The sequence below is a fragment of the Hipposideros armiger genome, unplaced genomic scaffold, assembly GCF_001890085.2.
Source record: "Hipposideros armiger isolate ML-2016 unplaced genomic scaffold, ASM189008v1 scaffold_48, whole genome shotgun sequence".
NCBI lineage: Eukaryota > Metazoa > Chordata > Mammalia > Chiroptera > Hipposideridae > Hipposideros > Hipposideros armiger.
This window is the reverse complement of record NW_017731398.1, coordinates 2258098-2278265: the sequence shown is the minus strand read 5'-3', so window position 1 is coordinate 2278265 and position 20168 is coordinate 2258098. Positions and strand designations below refer to the sequence as shown.

Sequence of the window (20168 nt, the reverse complement as noted above, 5' to 3'; positions counted from 1 at the left end):
TGTTCCTGACTCTCTCCGCTTGGCAATATTTGGGTTGGAACCACCACAAAGGAATACTTGAAAAGTCTTTTTTCGACTATAAGTTCAATAAAAACATTTCTATGTATTAAGTTTTGCAAGACACACTTAACTCTGGGAGGGTCTGGACAGCCAATTAGGCATTTTGATCCCTTCTTTACCAAGACTCAGGCAAAAACCGTTCTATGCATGAGTGTGAAGAACCAATTTTCCTCCTAGCCCACCATCACATCTGGTCAGCTGTAGGCCTCAAGAGCAAGTAAGCTGAACGCAGTACAATGTGTACTTAACTGAGTCTCCTGGGAACACACGGGCACAGTCTGATGTAGCCCTGGCTCTGATGGAGCAATGAGGTCCAGTGTGACAGACGATGGCCTAACCTGGCACAAGCGGCAGTGGGGAGAGAAGGAAACAGACGGATTCGAGAGTTAGGAGAGAAGGAGAGCTGATAAGACTTGGTGAAGGTTTTAAAGAGCAGAATGCCGAGGAGAGGCGACTCACAGCGAGTGCTCTGATTTTGGACATAGGCCAGCAGTGGTGGCCATGAGTGTCATGCTGACATAGGGCCCATAAGAGGAAGGGGAGCATACTGGGTGGGATGGCACCGTCCCAAGATGATGGGGGTAGAATCAGGGGGAAAACCTGGGCTGCAGATTGAGATTGGTGACTTGACTCCGCGGGAGTTGATGGCGTGGATGAAAACAGCTGGCCATCTCTTCACTATTCAGCCTCTATCCACATGTCGGTCTATCAGGAATTTCCAAATGCCCTGGAATGTGCATGTAATGTGTGTACAATTCACCATAAACAGTGAAAACATCAAAGGCTTACGTTTTTTTCTCAAAAAGCAAAACAGAGAAGCAATGGCCGAGAGCCACTTTCGATTTCTACCTGTCTACACCACTTGCTCCTTTGCTTCTGCCGCTCTGGCTGGACAGGTGTTTCCCTGGCTTTGGCCTTTGCTCTTCCAATGTGGACTTCAGCCTGAAAGACACACCCAGAGGCCCCTGAATCCTCCAAGGCAAGTTTGACATTCCATCCTAGTCTGGGTCTCTGGTTTACCATCAAAGCAAGGGTGGGCCTTCCTCCACATTTCCCATGAAATTGCTAAATGCTACTTCATTACATATGGGCCAGAGATGTGTATTTCTGTTGTTTTTAAAGCACTCAGAAAGAAACCAAAAGACTTCATGAAACTAGTATCCCCAAATGCATGCATGGTGTCAGGAAAAGAGAGAATAAAATGTCCCTTGTTCTGCAAATTGTAAATAAAGAAAATGAGAAGGAATTTCTTAAAACCCTGTTATTGACATGAAATTTCAAGTCAGGCAGAGACTTCTGATCCAAGATGATTTGAGCTCAAATGCTTTACTCAAACCACCCGTTCCTCACTGAAATCACCAAATGGAGAGGATGGGAATTTCTGTATTAATGCTGGAAATGGTGGAGGGCATTACCCCCACAAGCAAGACTCACAGGGTTGGTGCAGCCATGGCCAGCGATGGCCCCCATGATGAGGAAAGACGGCTGTGTACTGTGAATGGCCTCCTTGGACCCTGCCAAGAAGGAGAACGCTCTGGAAATAAATCATGTGACAAGTACAAAGGAGAGTAACTAATACAGGTTTGCAATACTGCTTTCCCTCCTCTGTCTTCAAAGATGGAGCAGGAAACACGCTGCGGTCTGACTGCCCGCAGCCATGCAGGAAGCTCACAGTAGGTGTGACAGCCCGGCTGCTCTTGGAGGTGAGTGTCTGATGACCGTGGGACTGAAGTGGCAGGCCCTCTGGCTCGCATCTGAAACTACATCCTCTGACGGAGCCTCTTACAATACAGGTTATGTATTGGGCTTATCTGTTTGGACACTTTTCTAATGCCTTGGTTTGTGTATAACTCAGGAGTGAGAGGGGGGTGCCATTTACTGGAACCTCACAAGACTCCCGCAGTCAGTACTTGCCTAGTTTATCTCCCGGTATTGCTGAAGGCACCACCGTCTGTCCATCTAAAGCACTGTTCTCAATCCTGGCTGTATCTTAGAATCATGTGAGGGGTTTTAAAAAACTCACCAAAGCCCAGGCCTAACCCCAATCTTTTAAATCAAAATGTAGGGCTAAGGGCTTGACATATATTTTTTTAAAGTTGTCCAGAGTTTAACGTACAGGAAGACCTGAGAACCTCTTCTCTAAACCATCTCAACTATCCTGCCACGTATCACCTCTGCTCCGGGTCCTCACACATCCTAACTCCCAAGACTAAGGTATATGAGATGCAGCCTTTTTTCTGATGCAACAGAAGCCCCCTTTTCTTTTTAGCTGATCATGAAGCCCCCCACATTTCTATGGGTACCTGAATCGCCAAGACTGACAAACACGACAAGTGTGTGTGGGGAGGGGGGCCACACAGAGAATGTTAGTGCAGAAAAGTCATGATATTTCTGGGACAACCTGCCTTGGACCTGGATGGAAAATTGATGCATATCATCCCAGCAGGGAAATATCCTAATGCTTGACTGGCCTACCTGACAAAACGCAACAGAGGTAGTAAAAACTTGTAAACACTATTCAACTCATGCGATGTCTGGACTTCTGAACGCAGTCGCCACTCTAACATGGGCCTTAATAGAAACTATAGAAAGTTGTCACAGAGAAAAACACAAGTGCCCACACACTAATGTCCAAAGTCACGTGCCCTGGTCCCACTCTGAGCCTCTCCCATGTGCCACTTTAATCCCCAAATGCCGCCCCTCTACACCCCTCCCCCACCCCCGCCTTATTCTCAAAGTTCCTACAAAATAAGCCAGATGCTGGCATTTGAAGAACCAACTGAGAAGTAAGCAAAAGATGAGACATATGGAAACCAAAACATCATCTTCTTATTGGAGAAGGCAGCTCAGATCTCGAAGCCAGAGGCTGCATCATTCTGAGCCCCACAAGCAGACGGACTTACCCACCCAGTCACAGAAGGCCCCAGAGCACGCTGGGCCTCGCCCATAGTGCAGGGTTCTTTATCTCTAGGCACACAGCATGGCCAGGGGTGGTTCACAGCATGCTCTCTCTGCAGACAGGCCAAATCCTATGAGGAAGAGGAAAGGAAGGCACTGGGTGACACACACACCTCTCTCTAAATTCATGGATTGGGCTGCCACTTCTGCTTCATGTGGAGTTTGAGGAAAGCTTGAGTCAAGACTCTTTTATAAATCGACTTGACGGTGCATGGAAGGGTTTTCCATCCACGAACTGGAAGGAGGCTGTGCCATGGCTGAGTCAGGTGGAAAGGGAAGTCCCACTCTCAGGCCGGCTGACGTGGTCGGGCGCAAACACCTAAGCATCCATGCTGGGACCCCCTGGTCAGCCATGGGGCAGAGGACGAGTTTGCAGCTGGAAGGTTGCACTTCAAAATCAATGTAACATTAATAAAAACCAAGGCCTTTTGCCAACATGGTGTATCATATTTATTGAGCTATTCACAGGTCAGCTAAAACACGACGAAAGGAAAAGACCAGATGCCATCAATCATGTGACGATAACAGTTAGCATTTCTTCGTTTTGAATTTTGCAGTGGGCAATTCCTTGACATACCTGCAATGGGTGCAATTTATTTTTTTAGCAATAAGAAGCTCATCCATTAATGTAACCAATGGACTTTTTAGGACAGTCAGCAAAAAGGAAAACTATATTTTCAGGTAGCTACGACAAGAAAAGAAAATCATTTGTACAAATTAACTTGATATAAAATACATTATAAAGGGAACACAACATTACAAAAGTCACGAAGTTGGTCAAAGAGCAGAGGTGTCACATACCACCACACATAACACTGGCGTGAAACTCGTTTTGGTTACGAAAGTTGGTCCAGAGTGTGAGTCACACGTTTACTGAGGTAAAGGCACAATCACGTCAACATAATTAATGGGGAAGAATCCGGACTCCCCACGTAGCATCCCTTCATACCAGTTTTCATCTATCTGATTCGTTAGTGTAATGATGTCCCCTTCTTTAAATCCTAGTTCTCCTTGGTTTTCTGGCTCAAAGTCATAGAGGCCACGGCAGCAGGGCTGGTCCAGGGGAGCATGAGAACCTGTCCACGTTACATGGAGACAAAAAACACACGTTAACGTGATGCATTATCCATGGAGAACTGGACAGGTGGACGGCTGGTGAGACCTGGGGCTGGGCTGTGGTCTCTGCCCTCCTCAGCTCTCCCAGCTGCCCGTAGCCAGGCGGTGACACCCCCACTGGCCTCCAGGGCCCGCGGCTTTTCCCATCGGTCCCCCCAGCCAGAGAATTCTGGCTCAGTACGTCGCCTTGAAGCAGCTACGCAGCTCTGCCTGGAGCCCAAGGGACACACAGAGTAACGAGGTCCAACCCCTGCCCTCAGGGAACTTCTAGCTTCTCTGTGGAGACGGGACAATACACCTGACAAGATTTAAAGGACAAAGGTGACGTGGTGAATCACTTATAGCTGGAAAGCTCAGAGAAGGAAGCAGGGAAGGCCTGGGTGGTCGGGGGACATCTTCCCAGATCTGGTGACCAGGAGCTTGAATATTTAGACTAAACTCACATCTTGGAGTTACTGTACTAACCCAGGGTTCTCAGAATAACATTTATTTTTTAATAATCATTTTTTTACTTCAAAACGAAAACATGGTAATGGTAAAAAAAAAAAAAAAGAGACATGTAAGCAAAATTGAGAAAACTCAGCTGTAACCCACTAACCCAGAGATAACCAATGGTAAAATAACATTTTGTCATAGAAGCTTCCAGATATCCTTACGAATATATTTGTGTATGTATTTACATATAATTTGCATAAAAGGATCTTCCTATATACATTATAGTGAACATCTTTCCAGATTACGTTTAATTATTGACCAGCTGTCAACTATATTATATTACTAGAACATAATTTTTTAATCAATCTATTGTTGAGTATTTAAGGTCTGTCCTTCCTTCTTTCCTTCCTTCCTCCTTCCCTCCTTCCCTCTCTCCCTCCCTCCCTTCTCCTTTCTTCATTACTTGCTTTTGTTTTCTCTTGGCTTTCATAGATAACTCTGAAAAATATCCTAACATATGTGTATTTACAAATGTGTGCAATTAATTCCCGAGGGTAAACTTCTAGAAGGGAACTTGCTGTTCACAGAACATAAATTTTTCCAAGAACTTTTAACATTTACTATCAACTTACTTTTCTTTCATTCATTATCTTAAAAGTTTTAGGAGCCCCTATTATACTGTAAATATTAACCCTTGATCTGCCGTTTTGATACAAGCATGTTTCCCAGCTTATCATCCGGTTTTTTCATTTTGTGTTTTGGAGTGTATGGTGGGACGGAAGGGGCTTCTGTTTGGTTTTGGCACACACAGAAATTTTAAACAGCACAAGCAGTCATGTTGATCACACTTTTCATTCATGGTTTCTCTTCCACGTTTATATATGAACACTCAACTAAATTTATCTCAGTATTTTCTTAATTTTTTCACATGAAATTTTTTCTTTTAATTCATGTGGATTTGGCAAATAAAGGCATGTATATTTTTAATAATGTGGTAGCAGTTATCGCCACACAATTTATTAAATAGCCCATTCTTTCTCCACTGATTCCAAACACCACTTTTATCTTTTTCACACATTTAATTATCATGCACACCTGGATCTATGTTAGGACTTTTCCATTTTGGTCCAGTGATCCATTTCAATAACTGTACTGTATCGTTTAAAATGCTGTAGCTGTAAAATAAATGCTAACGACTAGTAAAGCAAGTTTCTCATCATTACTCTTCTATTTCCAAATTTCCTATTCTCACGAAATCCTTCAACAAGGTAAACTTTAGTACCAATGGATCGAGTTTCCCCCACAAAAATCTCATTTCTATTTTAACTGGATCATATTTTTTGAGTAATAAGATTAATTTTATAAGAGTTTTTTAAAAAATGAATGGCCATTGCATGCCTTGAAGAAACCACACTTATTTCTGTGTTATACTTCGTATCCTATGGCTTGACTGAGTTTGTTACTATTTAAGAGTTTGGCTCCTGTATTTAAAAATGAAATTACTTCCTCTTTATTTCTGGTCAGGTTTTGGTATGCGAGTATGTTAGCTTTGTAAAATAAACGCTTTTCTATTTTCTAAAATAGTCAAACTTGGAAGATTTGAAGAAAAAAAAAACTGTCCGAAATGATCTGAACATAGAATGCTTTCTAGGACAGGTTATGATAGTGACTTCACATGTCTGGAAACATGTGGTCGCCCCACTCCAGCTCGCTATGGACCCCAAAGGGGGCACGTGGCCTCAGCGGTTCCCATGGTTCCAAACCACAGTGTAGTCGTGGGGAGCATGGCTTCCCCCACGAAATGCTCATGCTGGAAGGGTACCTGGCTGTCCTCCTTCTGAAGAGGAGATAACAATCCCTCCAAGAGGTCACAGGAGCCTGACCCCGGGCCGGGCCTGCGGGGAGCCTGACGGAGACACCAGGGCTCCAGACCCCAGCCTGTAACCTGCCCTCCTGATGTCACCTCCTACAGGATCTATGACACTGCGAAGGCTTGCCAAGACCCCATCACACTGAGTGCAGGGCTAATTGTATACATTTTCCCTCCCATTTACTCTGTAAGCTACCTGCAGTGACTAAAATAAATACCACATGGCAAGCCTGCACTTATCCCAGCCACCACCGACATGTGCACAGGGGGGCATTCCCTACACACACGGAACAAATCAGGGAACAGACACACTCCTCGCTTCTCACTTCATTTATTCCGAGCGAGGGACCACGGCCACACTACGCACTTGGACTGTCTAAGAGCTGGAAAGCCACCAGCACTCCTATCACACTCCATCAGCGAAGGAACCCGAAACACGTTAACTCTCGCGAGACCCCTGGAGAGCTCCCTGCCTCGGGTCAGGCTCAGCACCCAGCCCTCCCGCTGCGTCTGTGCTGCCCAGCACCGGGCACGGTTCTCACCAGCGCTGGCACTGGGGCAATCCACACCCACCAGAGCTTGGGCGGGCTGTCCTGGGTACACACGCAGCCAGGCCATATTCTGAAATACCATGCAATGCATGTGTCACACTGGGGCCCTCAACTCAAGTGCTGTGGCCTCCCTTACTTTAGGGAGAGGGTGGAACCTGCACGCAAACAAAGCAGTTGATGTTAAGCGTTTTAGCTCCAAAGTAATACCATTTCAGTTGTGAAAGGCTGTGGAAGCCAAGGCTTTCTGGCTCTTGTGCCAGAGCCAGATAGGCTTTTATGACATGGGGGAGGGGGGGAGGGAGAGATTGATCTTCTAGGTTCCAAGGGACCAGAGCTTGAAGAGCTCAGAGCCCAGAGATTTTATTACAAGCTGTGGCGAGGGAAGGGCTCTTTCCTGCCATCCAGAGAAGAGACGCACGCCTTTCCTGGAGGTGGGGAAGAGGCCTGGAGACGGAAGAAGGTGGGCGAGAAGGCTGAAATGGTCCCTGGACTCCACCCTGGGGTCCGGTGTCTGAGGCCCCACTGCCCACTGGATCTCTGGGCGAAGGTGGGCTCCCAAGGGCTCTAGACCAACACGGTGGGCTGAGCACAGTGGGGCTTGTAGGTGGTTTAAGTACCCAGAGAGGGGACCTGAGTGAGCCAAACCTGGCGCCCTGTGAACGACAAGCAAATCTTGAGTCCCAACAGGGAGAGGGGGCCGTTGGGCCAGAGATGGCTGGATGTGGGCTCAGGATGAAGAGATCTGACAAGTCACCTCAGCTGTGAAAGCAGTCAGTCAGGGCCCAGACAAGCCTCACCTGCCGCCATGACGCTCTGTAAATTCCCCGCTGCACCCAGGCAACATCTTGGGGTGGAGAAGTGGGGGGAGGAGAGAACCTTTAAGGAAAACCCAACAGACCTGACAAGGAATTTCAACGGAACTGGGCTTAAATCCTGAATTGACCAAGTAATAAATGGATAGTCTATGCTTTCTATTGGAAGAGAGACCGAGTTACCTTGAAATGGCAAGATTACACTTTTTTCCACCATTAGAAGAAATGGAAAAAAGATTAGGTGTTTTTTTTTCCCCCCCTTTTTGGCCAACTGTAGAAATGGAAAAAAGATTAAGTTGTTTCCGCCATTGGTCTAAATGGAGGCTCATATGCAAGTTCAGTTCAGTTAAAGACAAATACAGTTTCTGCCCACCTAAGTGACTGTGTGAATTTTCCCTCCAACAAAAGATGAGTCAGTGTCACCATGGATGGAGCCCCAAAGCCCAGGCAGGATCGGCTACATTCCCCAGTGGGGCCTGTCTAACTGGGTTGGACAGGCACACATGCAAGGTGCCTTAACGCCTAACTTCCTACCATCAGAAGAAGCCAGCACCTCTGCCAAAGTCTTCCTATAAAAAAAGATGGATCCTACCCAGTGGGACCACCTCCGCCTCCATGCTTACTGGTGTTTACTAGCCGGCACCTGAAATCTCTGTGACTCAGCACCCACAAGCCCCTGGTTGGCTGACGTGACGTGTGTGCCGTCCACAGAACAGGCAGCTGGAACCCCAGCCTCGTGCTGTCCAGGGAGAAGGCTGCGTCCTGCCTGGCCAAGGAGCTCATGTTTATTTTTTCTGACTCCTGAGACCTGGCGTAAGGTAACACGAGAGCAGAGGTGGGGAAAACACCTTGTGAAAGCATTTGACACAAAGATGATTTTAACAGAGAAAAGGGAGTTTCCCTGTTAAATATTTATTGTTCGAGCTCTGTTCCACACCATTAGGAAAAAAAGACGAAAGGAGACCCTAACACAAGAGGCCAGGTAGGAAAATCATGTTCTCCTCTAAAATAAATGTCCCTTCCCTCTTGGCAATAATATAGTCCAGTTTCTAACAGCAGTGGGTCCCCTCTTAACAGCAGGAAAATTCTTTGGAGTGCCCTTCCCCCATCTCACCTTTTTGTCCCCTAGGTCCCTAATGCAAAGGGCCATTCGCACACACAGAAATGCTGAGCATGTTTTATTCCGGTAGCAGCAGCCCCACCATTCTGCAGCCCGAGTCAGTTATGGGGCTGGAATAATAACCCTTGGTTTTTAGTGTCTGCCACGGGCCAGGACCCTAGTCGAAGTGCCTCAGAGATCTGAGTGGATTTAATTCTCAGAGAAGCCCTCTGATGGGGCACCGTAATTTCCCCAACTTGATGGACGGAGGCTGCAGCACGCAGAGGCTCAAAGCAATGAAGCAACAGTGACCTCATCGAGGTGGAGAGTCTGTGCTCTTGGTCACTGTCACATACCCACTCTGAAAATCCCTCGCTTGGGAATTCCCCCCACTCAATTTTTGAGCCCACGCCGGCCAACGGGGTGGTCCGTCAGCTGGGCTGGGAACGAGCCTGTGGATCTTCAGCGTGGCATGCCCCGGGGAGCTCCCCTGGGCCTTAGAAAGTCCTCGGAGTGAGCGTTCTCGACCTCAATCCTTCCTGAGCCCCAGGAGGGTCTGCCCAGGTCCCGCCTCACCTTGCCAGTGACGCTTGAGGGGTGTCCTTCAGGGATGCACTCAGTCCTGCTTCAAAGTGAACGGCTCAAGGCTTCAATTAAAAAACAAACAACAACAAAAACAAAAAATAGAAAAGTGGTGTCCATGCCAGGGGTGGATTAGACACACGAGAGGAGATGTGGAGATAGCATCTGATGGGACTGACATCTCTGCAGCCTGCCCCTCTCTCTCTGCCACACGCCAGGATCCGGGAGTCTGTACTCACGGGCTGTCATTCTAATCCTGACTTGGAGGGAGATGGAGGTGGACGGAGTACGTCAGTGGGGCAGGGCCATCCTTTGCGCTGTCACACTCAGCATCACAGCTCTTCTGCTGTATTTGAACGTGGGTTATTGTGAACCCAGCAAAGGAGCCCAATGCCCTCCCTGCCCTTCAGCTGGCCCTGACATTGGGGAGCCCATCACTCGGAAGCATGTGGTCAAAGCATCCCTGCTAAAATGCAAACTAGACCCCCACGCACCTACTTTGTTGAGGGACGGAGGGGTGGATGCAGAAGCGATTTGCATGCTTGTATCAACATGAGTCCCTATCAGGGTAAAGGTGCGGCATCCCAGGAAGAAGCTACTGACCTGCAGAGAGCTCTTTGTCTGTTAGTAAATGCCCCACACTGCTGAGCCTTTTGAGGGTTTGCTCCTGCTCTGTAGCCAGGCTGCGACCTGCCACTTTTTCCTGCTGTCAGTGGGCCTTCCTGAAGAGTCCCTCAGGCCTCTCTAATCTGCTGCCTTCAGTCTGCTGTAGGCTGGGAAATCAGATAACCAATTATGTAGCATTGACCACAGCTGCGCTGGGGGCTCTTACTCTGTAGCAAGTACCACGCGTGCCCAGCACCTCTAGTTTACATGAGCTGATCTAATCCTTAGAAGAACCCTGCGTGGTCTGATGACGATTCCCATTCCTGTGGTGATGAAATCGACACCCACAGGTATGGAACCAGGATTTAGGCCTCCTGCTGACTCCAAAGCCCCCTGAACAGGAAGGCCTGGAGGTGCCACTCCTCTTGGCTGGGTGGGCTCATTTTCAGCTCACTTCCTGGTCTGTAGTTCAGAAGGTTTTTCTTATTTCTGATGCCACCCATGTGGCCACTAGGGAGCACGGAGGAAGGTGCCCAGTAGCAGGTGGAATTGTGGCCCGATCAGGAATGGGACCCAAGTCTCCTTCTGGAGGCTTTGGGTCCACCACCAATGTCACTCTGAGAATTGACTGTCCCTACACCATCCGACTAGAAAGTTCATCTCTTAACATGTTGGGGTAAAAAAACTGATTGGAACTTTCAAGTTTATTTCAGGCTCATTCTCCACCATGCACTGAGTGGATACTCTGGGCCAGGCACCACGCTCGGCTGAGTAGATACCATCGCTTTTGAATTAGAACAAGCAAATCTTGTTCAAGTAGCCTTCAAATTTTAAAACTTAAATTTTTTTCCAATTTAAAATCTCAAGCTCTTGCAGCAAAAAAAAATTTTTTTGAAGCTAACACGTTCCCTTTAGCTGACCCAGACAAAGGATCAGTGCATGATTCTGACAAATACTACAAAAACCACTTTGTTCAACATCTCTACAATAATATTTTTGTCTATTGGTAAGAACATGTTAGAGAGAAATTTTTGATCCTTGGGTTCTAGCTCTGGATTAGGTCACCTCTGGGGCCTAATTTCCTTCTCTGCAAAATTTAAGTATTCATCTATGGTCAATGTGTGCTGTGGACTGAATGTTTGTGTTGCCCTGAAATTCGTTTGTTGAAGCCCCAATCCCCAATCAGTGGTATCTGGAGGTGGAGCCTTTAGGACGTGTCAAGTCATGAAGATAAAGACCTTGGGTATGGGAGAGTGACACCATGTGAGGACGAAGAAGAAGACAGCCAGTTGCACCACACCCTGAATCTACTGGCACCTTTATCTTGAACTTCCCAGCCTGCAGAGCTGTAAGAAATAGAGGTTGGTTGTTTAAGCCACTTAGTCCATGGCAGTCTGTTATAGCAGCCCAAGCAGGCTGAGGCAGGTAAATAGTCAACTACTAAATTAAGTTCAGTAAAAAGCCTACGAACTGTCTTCCTAGCGATAAGAACGCTCTATTTATCCATAGGCGTGATTTATTGAAATTACTTGTCAACTGAACTCAAGCTTAATCATTATAATCAATCAAGTTTAAAAATAAGCATATGCGATTTGTTTTCACCTTAATACCAATACTCCAGAACTCACACAGGTTACAGGAATTGGGTTTAACTAGTAAAGTCTTTGCCCTCCACTTTACAAAGCCTTGACTTATATATACAGTAAGTCCTCAACATCATCGATAGGTGCTGTGCCTTTAAGGGAAATGGTATCTAATGAAACCAATTTTCTCACAGGCTACTTTTATAAACAAGAGCCAGAGGTTCTATAGCATCTCATCGACATTATAAATAAATGACGTTGAACAAAAGGACGTCATTCAAGGACCTGCCATAGTGAGGTGACTTCTGCAGCTATGTCAGGAGCTGCGGCCCATTTACTTATCCTGGGAGGTGACCCCTCTACCCCAGCCAGGTCCACTGCTTATGGGTTGCCTCTGCCACTCAGAGTTAAGGGAGAGGAGGAAGACAAATGACAGTCTTAATCAGGGGTGGCTTCCTGGCCACTGGCATAGGGATCGGCTTGCAGAGCATGTTTTGTTTGGCCTGCTCCTTGCTTTGTACCCTGTGGGTTAGTCGCCAGTATTTAAAAATTGGGAGAATGCACCTAAGTATATGGTTTCTGGCTTCTCTTTAAAAAACCCAGAAGGCTGGCTCTCCTGGGCCCACATTCTCAGCGAGAGGCAGCCGCGTTGACAACAGCTGCCCACTTCGGACAGGACAGGGTTCTCTAGTTGGCTACAGACCTGCCTCTCCCTGGCACACTCCTGACTTGGAGTCAGGTGTCAGCCATTTGTCACTGGCCCCGCACTGTTTTCTTACACTTTCCTATGTCTCTCATTCCCAGAATCTGGCAATAGGGCTTGCACCTGAGGCCAGGTAGCGTCCAGGGGGTGGACAAGTCCAGGGGGTGTCATTCATTCACAGAGTCCTCTGTAATTGGGTACATAGCTGCCCTGTGTGTAATCCCTGGAAACAATGGGCTTCTATGCTATTTTTAAAAACATAATTACATACGTAATAGTACTTAATTTAATATTTAGGTGATCATATTTTAAATTTTAGCTTAAAGACCTAACATATGATCATAGGATACATATTAAGATTTTTAAATATGCATTTGAGAGAATACGATCATATTGCCATTTCAGCCAAGTAGTATTAAAATTCTCACTACTAAGTTAGAAGTTATGTCTTACAGGCGTTTCAAAAACTCTTTTGACAGACTATTTAGGAGGCAACCATTCCTTGCAGTGAGAAAACCTGTCGCTCTAAAGCATCCTTCAGATTGAAAAATGAAAAAAAGTTCTTTCCCCTTTCCCACATCAATAGCTACCAATAAACAATAACCATAGTTCACATATTATTTTTAAGTATTTTTTAAATATACAAAATAGAAAATGTTGAACTTGTGTACTTTTCAAATGTCTAAGAATGCTAAGTGCTTATAAATGATAAATATTGCAGCCACAGAATTTAAGAGCTAGAAAAGAACCCTGAAATGTATTCAGTCCAATCACTTCATTCACGGACACGTTCTAACCAGTCCAGAGACGTTAAGAAATTTACCCAAAGTGACACAACTAACAAGTGCCAGAATTTGAACGACATTGAGGGACTCCTGTTTCCTTGTCTATTTCTCTCTTGTCAAAACTCTGACTCTGAACCAGCACTGATAATATACGGAAACGCACTGGGGGGCAGCAGGAAGAAAAAATTTTTTAAAAAACATGAAAAAAAAAAGAGCGAGAAGGAAAGAAAAGTAAGAAATAACCCCCTGACTGTGCAATTACCATTGCCATTGCTCTCCGAAATTTTAATTTCCTCTTTGGAAATTTAGGTTAAAAAAAATGTGTATATGTCTATTTGCAAAGTGCTTGTCTTTTTTAATTTTCAAACTTCACACTTTACTTCTGAATACATGTTTATTTTCTAATGTAATCCTAGAGATTTTGCTCCAATGAGGGGAATGACTTAGGCTCTAGACATTATTTCCGATATGTTTAGTTTTCTTAGAAGTATCAAGAAATGTATAAAAGTCTCTTTTATACCTAAAGGGAGCTAGAATGTCTTAATATAGGCCACTTGAGAGATTTATTTTGCCTCGCTCTGAAACGCCTCTGCAACGGGCCTGCGGCACACAGTTGGAACCCCATTTGTTCGCTCACCTCAGCCTTTCACATTTTTAAAATGGATCCCAGTTTTGCAGCATATTAACCCTTAGCGTGTGATTATATAAAAGGGTACCCTCTTTAAGAACTTCAGTGGAAAAAAGAGATCTTCATAAATAAATGAGTTCATAAAAAACGTAAAATATACTCTGTCCTCTGGTCTCTAAATTTATAATTCACTAAGTGACAACGTGGGGCCTGATAAAAATGACCCGGAGTAGGGAAGACACTTGAGCGGAGATAACTGGTTCCTACACTATTTCCTTCAAAACCAGTGGTTTTCTGGGAACCACCAAGGCACACATTTCAGTTCAAGGACTTTTCTTAGCCCCCTTTTCTCTTTGGGGATGCAGGGACAGCATGCACTGTCCAGGTGTCATGACCCCGTACTCACAGGCTTGGAGGGGCGGTGGTTCCTGCTAGCCAGGGGCCTACGCTTGGATTTTGTCTGCAATCCATCATTTCAAGATGTGATTTCCACTCCCCGCCCCCCTGCTCCATTTTTGGCTCATTCTGTTTGTTCTCTTAAGTACCTAGAAATGATATTATCAAAGATTCCATCTCCGTCTCACGATGGATTCTGCCTAATTGACCTACGTCCTTTCATCTCCCCATTTTTTTTTCTCCTTCAGAAAGAAGAAAATGATGAAGAAAACGTTCTTGGAATTCATTTCTGGCAGCGTTCTGTGAGCTTTGCTTTAAATTGTTAGTGAAGTGCTTGACATTTTTCCTTCACTTTATAAACATTATGTGCAAATCATTCAGAATCCTAATGGAAAGTAATTCCCCATTAATGTAGGCTATAAAACGTCATTTTCTTCTGAAACTGTGCCTGAGAAACAAACAGTACAGGACCCCTTTACACTCACAAATTCCACCCACAAATCAGGGAAGCCTGGCGCTGGAGTGTCAGAGTTGGGGACTAAAGCTACCGCCAAGGGCAGTTTAGGGGAGGCAGCCAGGGACATTTAGGAGGCACGGGCCGTCCATGTCAAACAGTGGCCAACAGTGGAGTTGGCAGCAGTGAGGATCTAGTCACTGGACACTGAGCTGCTTCAAAGCCATCTTTCGCACGTCTATGATCTCTGGCTGACCATCGCCCTTCCAACAACTCAGTCTGCCTGGGGACAGAGCTACTGGCCAAGGAGGAGGGGACAAAGCTCTGACAGGCACAGCCTGGGTGAGAAAGCCAAAGAGCCCGCTGTCCTGTCACGGTTTTCTCCGTCCAAGTCAGACGCATACAACAGGCTCCCTTTGCGGCCCCTTGCCGGCCATGGATTTCCTGTGACCAAACATCTTGGGAATAAATTCATTCCTGAGGCCCTTGACCATTGTAATGACAACCCTCCGTATTCCTTCTGAATGACATAATATGAACTGTCGGTAAGGTGAAGTGCCCAGCTCTGCTTTACTGGCTCTGTGACCTTGAGAAAAATCTCAACCCCTGTGAGTCTCCACTTAACTCCTCTGTGAACATGGGAATGATTATAGCTAGAAATGTGGATAAAGTACTTAGTCCACTACCTGACCCCTAGTAAGTACTCAGTAAGTGTGACTGCTACATTGTTATATTATTATTTGTTGCTGTCATTTGATATTATTATCACTTCCTTGCAATATTGTTATGAGGATGAAATGAGTTGTGTATATAAAGCATCAAAACACACTATACCTGGCATATTTTCGACACTCAAATGCAACGTCCTAATGCCCTTAGGCAATACTTTAATTAAAATACTTTGTCATTTATATTGGAGTACAGCACTCTCCATGCTGCCAGTCTGAGAGGTCAAACTTAGTTTTCCCATGGCAGACGGAGGCACCTTCATCAAAGGAAGGTGAGCTCTCTCTCCTTCACAACAGATGAGAACGTGGTGTCTGGGGACTGAGACCTGAAGGCCTGTCTCCAAGAACTGCCGCATTTGGATGCAGGCCGGAAGGCAGAGGAGGGGGCAGGCACAGGGCCCTGGGGTGCTGGGGTCTGTTGCTTCCACTTCATTCAGGTCGAGTACACTGGGGGAGAGGGAGGCTGGGGTTGCACGCGTGTTCAAAGTTTTGAGTTAGTTTGCTTACATCCGGTTTCTTTCTAAACAGAAATTTTGAAGTGGCTTACAATAATATTCAAATAAAAGGTTTTCCAGACCAGAAACAGCCGTAAAAAGTAGGGAACTAATGTATTTTCATCCAAATAAAAACTTTTGAGAGAAAGAAGGGGGCACCATCAGAAACCACACGAGAGCAGCAGGCACACAGTGGGGCTGTTCCTAACTAGGGTGCAGGTCACCCTCATCCAAGGGGACGGGGGGCACAGGCGCCAGCTGCGGTCACTCGCACGGCTGCTGCGCCTAAACATCACATGTGACGTGGAGCTTCCTGGGGGCCAGGGGACCAGAATCGGGTCCACCGTTGCTTTAAAGAAGGAAGTATACCTGCTCTTTAAGAGTCATCAACTTTCCCCATTAGTAAATACATTTTTTGTGTATTCAAATATTCTTATTGAAATGCAACTTAAATATCATGAAAACAAGAAAAATACTGCCCATAATCCTACCAGTTAGCCTGTGGCATGTGCAGCTAGATTCACAAAGTTGTAATCATAGCATGCTTACAACTTTGCACCTTTCTTCTCTACTTAATATCATTCCATAAACACTTTTATGTTTCTACGTAATTTCCATATTAATAACTTTAAACAGCTGTGTAATACTCCATCTGCTATACCATTACCTACTTAGCCCATATATGTATATATATATATATATATATATATATATATATATATATATATATATATATATAAAACAAATGTTGGTCACTAGGTTGTCCCCTCCTATAACTTTTTGTTTCTCTAGATAGCTACAACAGATGGAGGATTACATTTTTGCTTAAATTATTTCTTTACACTACGTTTTCAAAAATGAAGCCTCTGAGAGGGTGTATACACACGTTGATTAATTTTCACAGGTGCTGCTAAGCTGATTTCCCAATGAGGGAACACAGGGGTGGGTGAACTGTGGTTTCCTGGATCCCAGCCATGCCCACTCATGTCCATACTGCCCACGGCTGCTTTCCCACTAAAACGACAGAGTGGAACAGCTGCTACAGAGCCCGCAGAGCCTACAGCATTCAACAGCCAGCCTTCTGCAGAAAAAGCGTGCCACCCCCGAGGCGATTCTAATGTGGGAATGGACGTGGTCCCACGTTCTAACAGAAAGGAGCTGGGGGTGGGGGTGGCGTCTAGACAGGTCAGTGAGTGACAGGACAGACATTTTCTTCCTCCACAACAAATCTGTAGTCGGTGTGGTAGAAGCCGCAAACTGGCCACCAACAGGCCACCCCAGCCTTCCTTTCTCCCACAGTAACAGAACCATAGGTAGGATGTGGCTCCCCAGCTCACCGTGACCCCACCCTGTGCAGCCAGCGGGTGGGAGTGACGCAAGCCACTTCAGGCTCATTTCCTGCAGGGGGCAACTCTCGTCCTGCACGCCATTCTTAATTTCTCTCTCTTTGAACTATTACTTCCTCAAGTCTCTGTGGGACAGCAGCTACCATTCCCCTAACTAATACAGAAACTGGCACCAGAAGTGGGGTGTTGCCAAAATAAAACCTAAAATTAGGGGTACTGACTCTGTAGCCAGGCAGTGATGAAGAAGAAACAGAAAAAAACGGATGTGAAAAACGGCGACTCTTGTTAGGGCACGGCAAAACATTTGGACAATTTTTGCTGGTGATGCCTCTGAATGCAGACCGCATACCAGTAACTCTAAAGAAAGTAGTTGCATAAACTGAATGTTAATGTGTGTGAGCTCGTCTTTGGTGCATCCAGCGAGTCATTACAAAAAAGATAAGAGCTGCCCAGTTTGCAAGCACAAATAAAAGGCGAGAGAGAGAAATCAGAGGTTGGGTCCCAGCACATTAGAACAGCTAACAGCTTCTATGTCCCCAAAGGTAAGCAGGCTGCTACTTCAGGTCGTCCTCAGAGACCTCGCTAAAGCAAACACAGGCACCCAGGGCTGCCATGGAGAATAAATCAAAGGTACTGATTGCTGTTCCCCTCCAGTCTGCTGTGTCGGGTGACCTCAAGGTAGCCTGCGGAAGTTAAGAAAGGGAAGCAAGGCTTCCCCCCAAGAAAGGAAAGAAAGAAAGCGGTCTGAAGTGCTATGTGTAAGAAAGAGCCTGCATTACACACTCAGTGACTGGAGCACTTCTGTTACCCACGAGTGACCAGAAAGGTTCCGGGGCCTCCCGTGTCTTCATCCAGAAGTCCAGGCAACGACACTTAAAACAGCAGCAGGGGCCGGCCGAGTGGCGCGTTGGTTAAGAGCGGGCTTGGGACGCCAGAGGGCCCCGGTTCAGATCTCACATATGAGGGCCAGAGATACTGCCCTCCACAGCTAAGATGCTGAACAACAGCTCAACCTGGAGCTGGGCCTAAGTTGCACACTTACATAGAAACTAACTCAGAGCGGATCATGGACTGAAATGTAAAATGTGTCAGTGCAAAACTCTCAGGAACAAACATGGAAGGCAAGCTTCAGGATCTAGGGCTAGGCAAAGAATTCTTAGACGTCACATCAAAAGCATGATCCCAAAAGGAAAAACTGATAATTCAAGACTTCATCAAAATTAAAAACCTTTGATCTGTCAACACTGTAAAAAGACTAAAAAAGAAGCTACACAGTGAAAGAAAATATTTATAAACCACATATACGTCAGAGGACCTGTATTTGGGATATATAAAGAATGCTAAAAACTCAACAACAAATTGGGAAAAAACACTATCAATCTCCTCATATGTAAAGAATTCTTATGACTCAATAAGAAAAAGTAAACTACCCAAAGGAAAAAAATGAACCAATTATATGAACAGATAATTCAGACATAAGAAAACACAAATGGCAAATTAAATACAGAAAAAATGTTCACCCTCACTAGTTATCACAGTAAGGCAAATTAAGATTGAATACCATTTTTTACTCATGAATGCGTGGCAAAAATTGGACTCTAGTGACATGAGTTTGAGGAAGCAGGCATTACTACATTAACAGCAGTGTTCTCATCTGGGAGGGTTATTTGGCAATATCAACTATCATTTAAAACTTGCATTCACTCTAACTCAGCAATTTCATTTCCAAGAAAGACTTGCCCATCAGGGTATACAGGACATTCTATAGCTATAGGATATTCCTTTTAGCAAATAACTAGAAACAACCTTTGTGTCCGTTAAAAGGGAAATGTACATATCATGGAAAACTATGAAGCCGTTAAAAAAAAATAGCGGGGATATCTATATGCATGACATGGAAATAAATCCAAGAAACAGTGATACATTCACAAAAGCAAGCTAGAACAATACACCTAGTATGAGCTTGTATTTGAAAAGCAGAAAAGAATCTAAAACTGTGTGACTACAGCACACACACACACGCACACAAATAAATATAACAGTGTCTATACCAAATTATTAACAGCAGCCACTTGTACGAAGCGGGCTGGAGTACAGGGGCTGATCTCAGGAAACTACAATGTCATTTATACCACTTTAATGTTGTTCTCAGTTTGATCATTTTATTCACAAATATGTTTGTCATTTGTCTAATTAAAAAATGATGCAGCACTTAAGACACACTGCCTGGCATACAGCAGGTGCTCAACAAATGCCAATTCAAACTTTTAAAAAAATTTGTAAAATATTTTTAAAGAGTTGAAAATGGAAGTGCCAACTTGGTTTGAGAGCATGATTCGTTCCGGAAACAAACTGCTTGTATTGCAAGACATCGCTCGTTTACCACGTTAAAATGTATTAGAAATGTTTGCTCGTCTTGGCGGGACACCCGCAAACACATTACTCGCAATCCAAGGTTTTATTGTATAAAGAATAATGTGGCATGATGGTTCTGTGGCCAAGATGTCACGCATTAGAACGTAATAAGTGATATGATGGCATTCTTCCTGGTGCTGGTTTTCAAACATTGATGTAAGTATCCGAAGCCAGGAAGCAGGAAAAGGGGTGTCCGTGGGGAAATACAAGGGATTCACCCAACAACCAAAAAAGGAAATTCAGGGTCTCAGTGTAGTCACCAGAACACAGGGACACACGTGAGCAGACACTCGCAGCACAGCCCGACTGCGGGGCACACCTAGCACACAAAACAGGCATCTCACCTGTCGGCTTGGCTGACGAGGAGGTGGACACCCCGTTGAGCTCACTAGAACTCCTTTTCAGGGGCCGTGGCTTGAATTCTCGTTTGGGCAGCATGGATGCGGCTGATATTCTGTAACACATGTGAAGATGAGTCAGACATCAGAGGAAGCGGCACAGCCACCCGTACACACTGGCTCTGCCGTGATGAGCCCACGGACTCCGG

The 20168-nt window shown here is 45.3% G+C and overlaps 1 protein-coding gene across 5 annotated transcripts in view; it reads right to left on the bottom strand.

The window, feature by feature from the left end:
• Positions 1-3444: 3444 nt before the first annotated feature.
• SH3GL3 (SH3 domain containing GRB2 like 3, endophilin A3) overlaps positions 3445-20168 on the bottom strand; it is a 61571-nt gene continuing 44847 nt past the window's right edge. For 3 of the 5 annotated variants that reach the window (XM_019640238.1, XM_019640242.1, XM_019640243.1), the window contains 2 exons: positions 19966-20075; positions 3454-4094 (listed from right to left, as the gene is read on the bottom strand). In XM_019640238.1, coding sequence (XP_019495783.1) covers positions 3889-4094; positions 19966-20075 — 316 coding nt within the window. In that variant the 3' untranslated portion in view covers positions 3454-3888. Of the gene's footprint in view, positions 4095-19965; positions 20076-20168 lie in introns of all 5 variants that reach the window. The other 2 variants (XM_019640239.1, XM_019640241.1) reach the window with 1 other exon arrangement.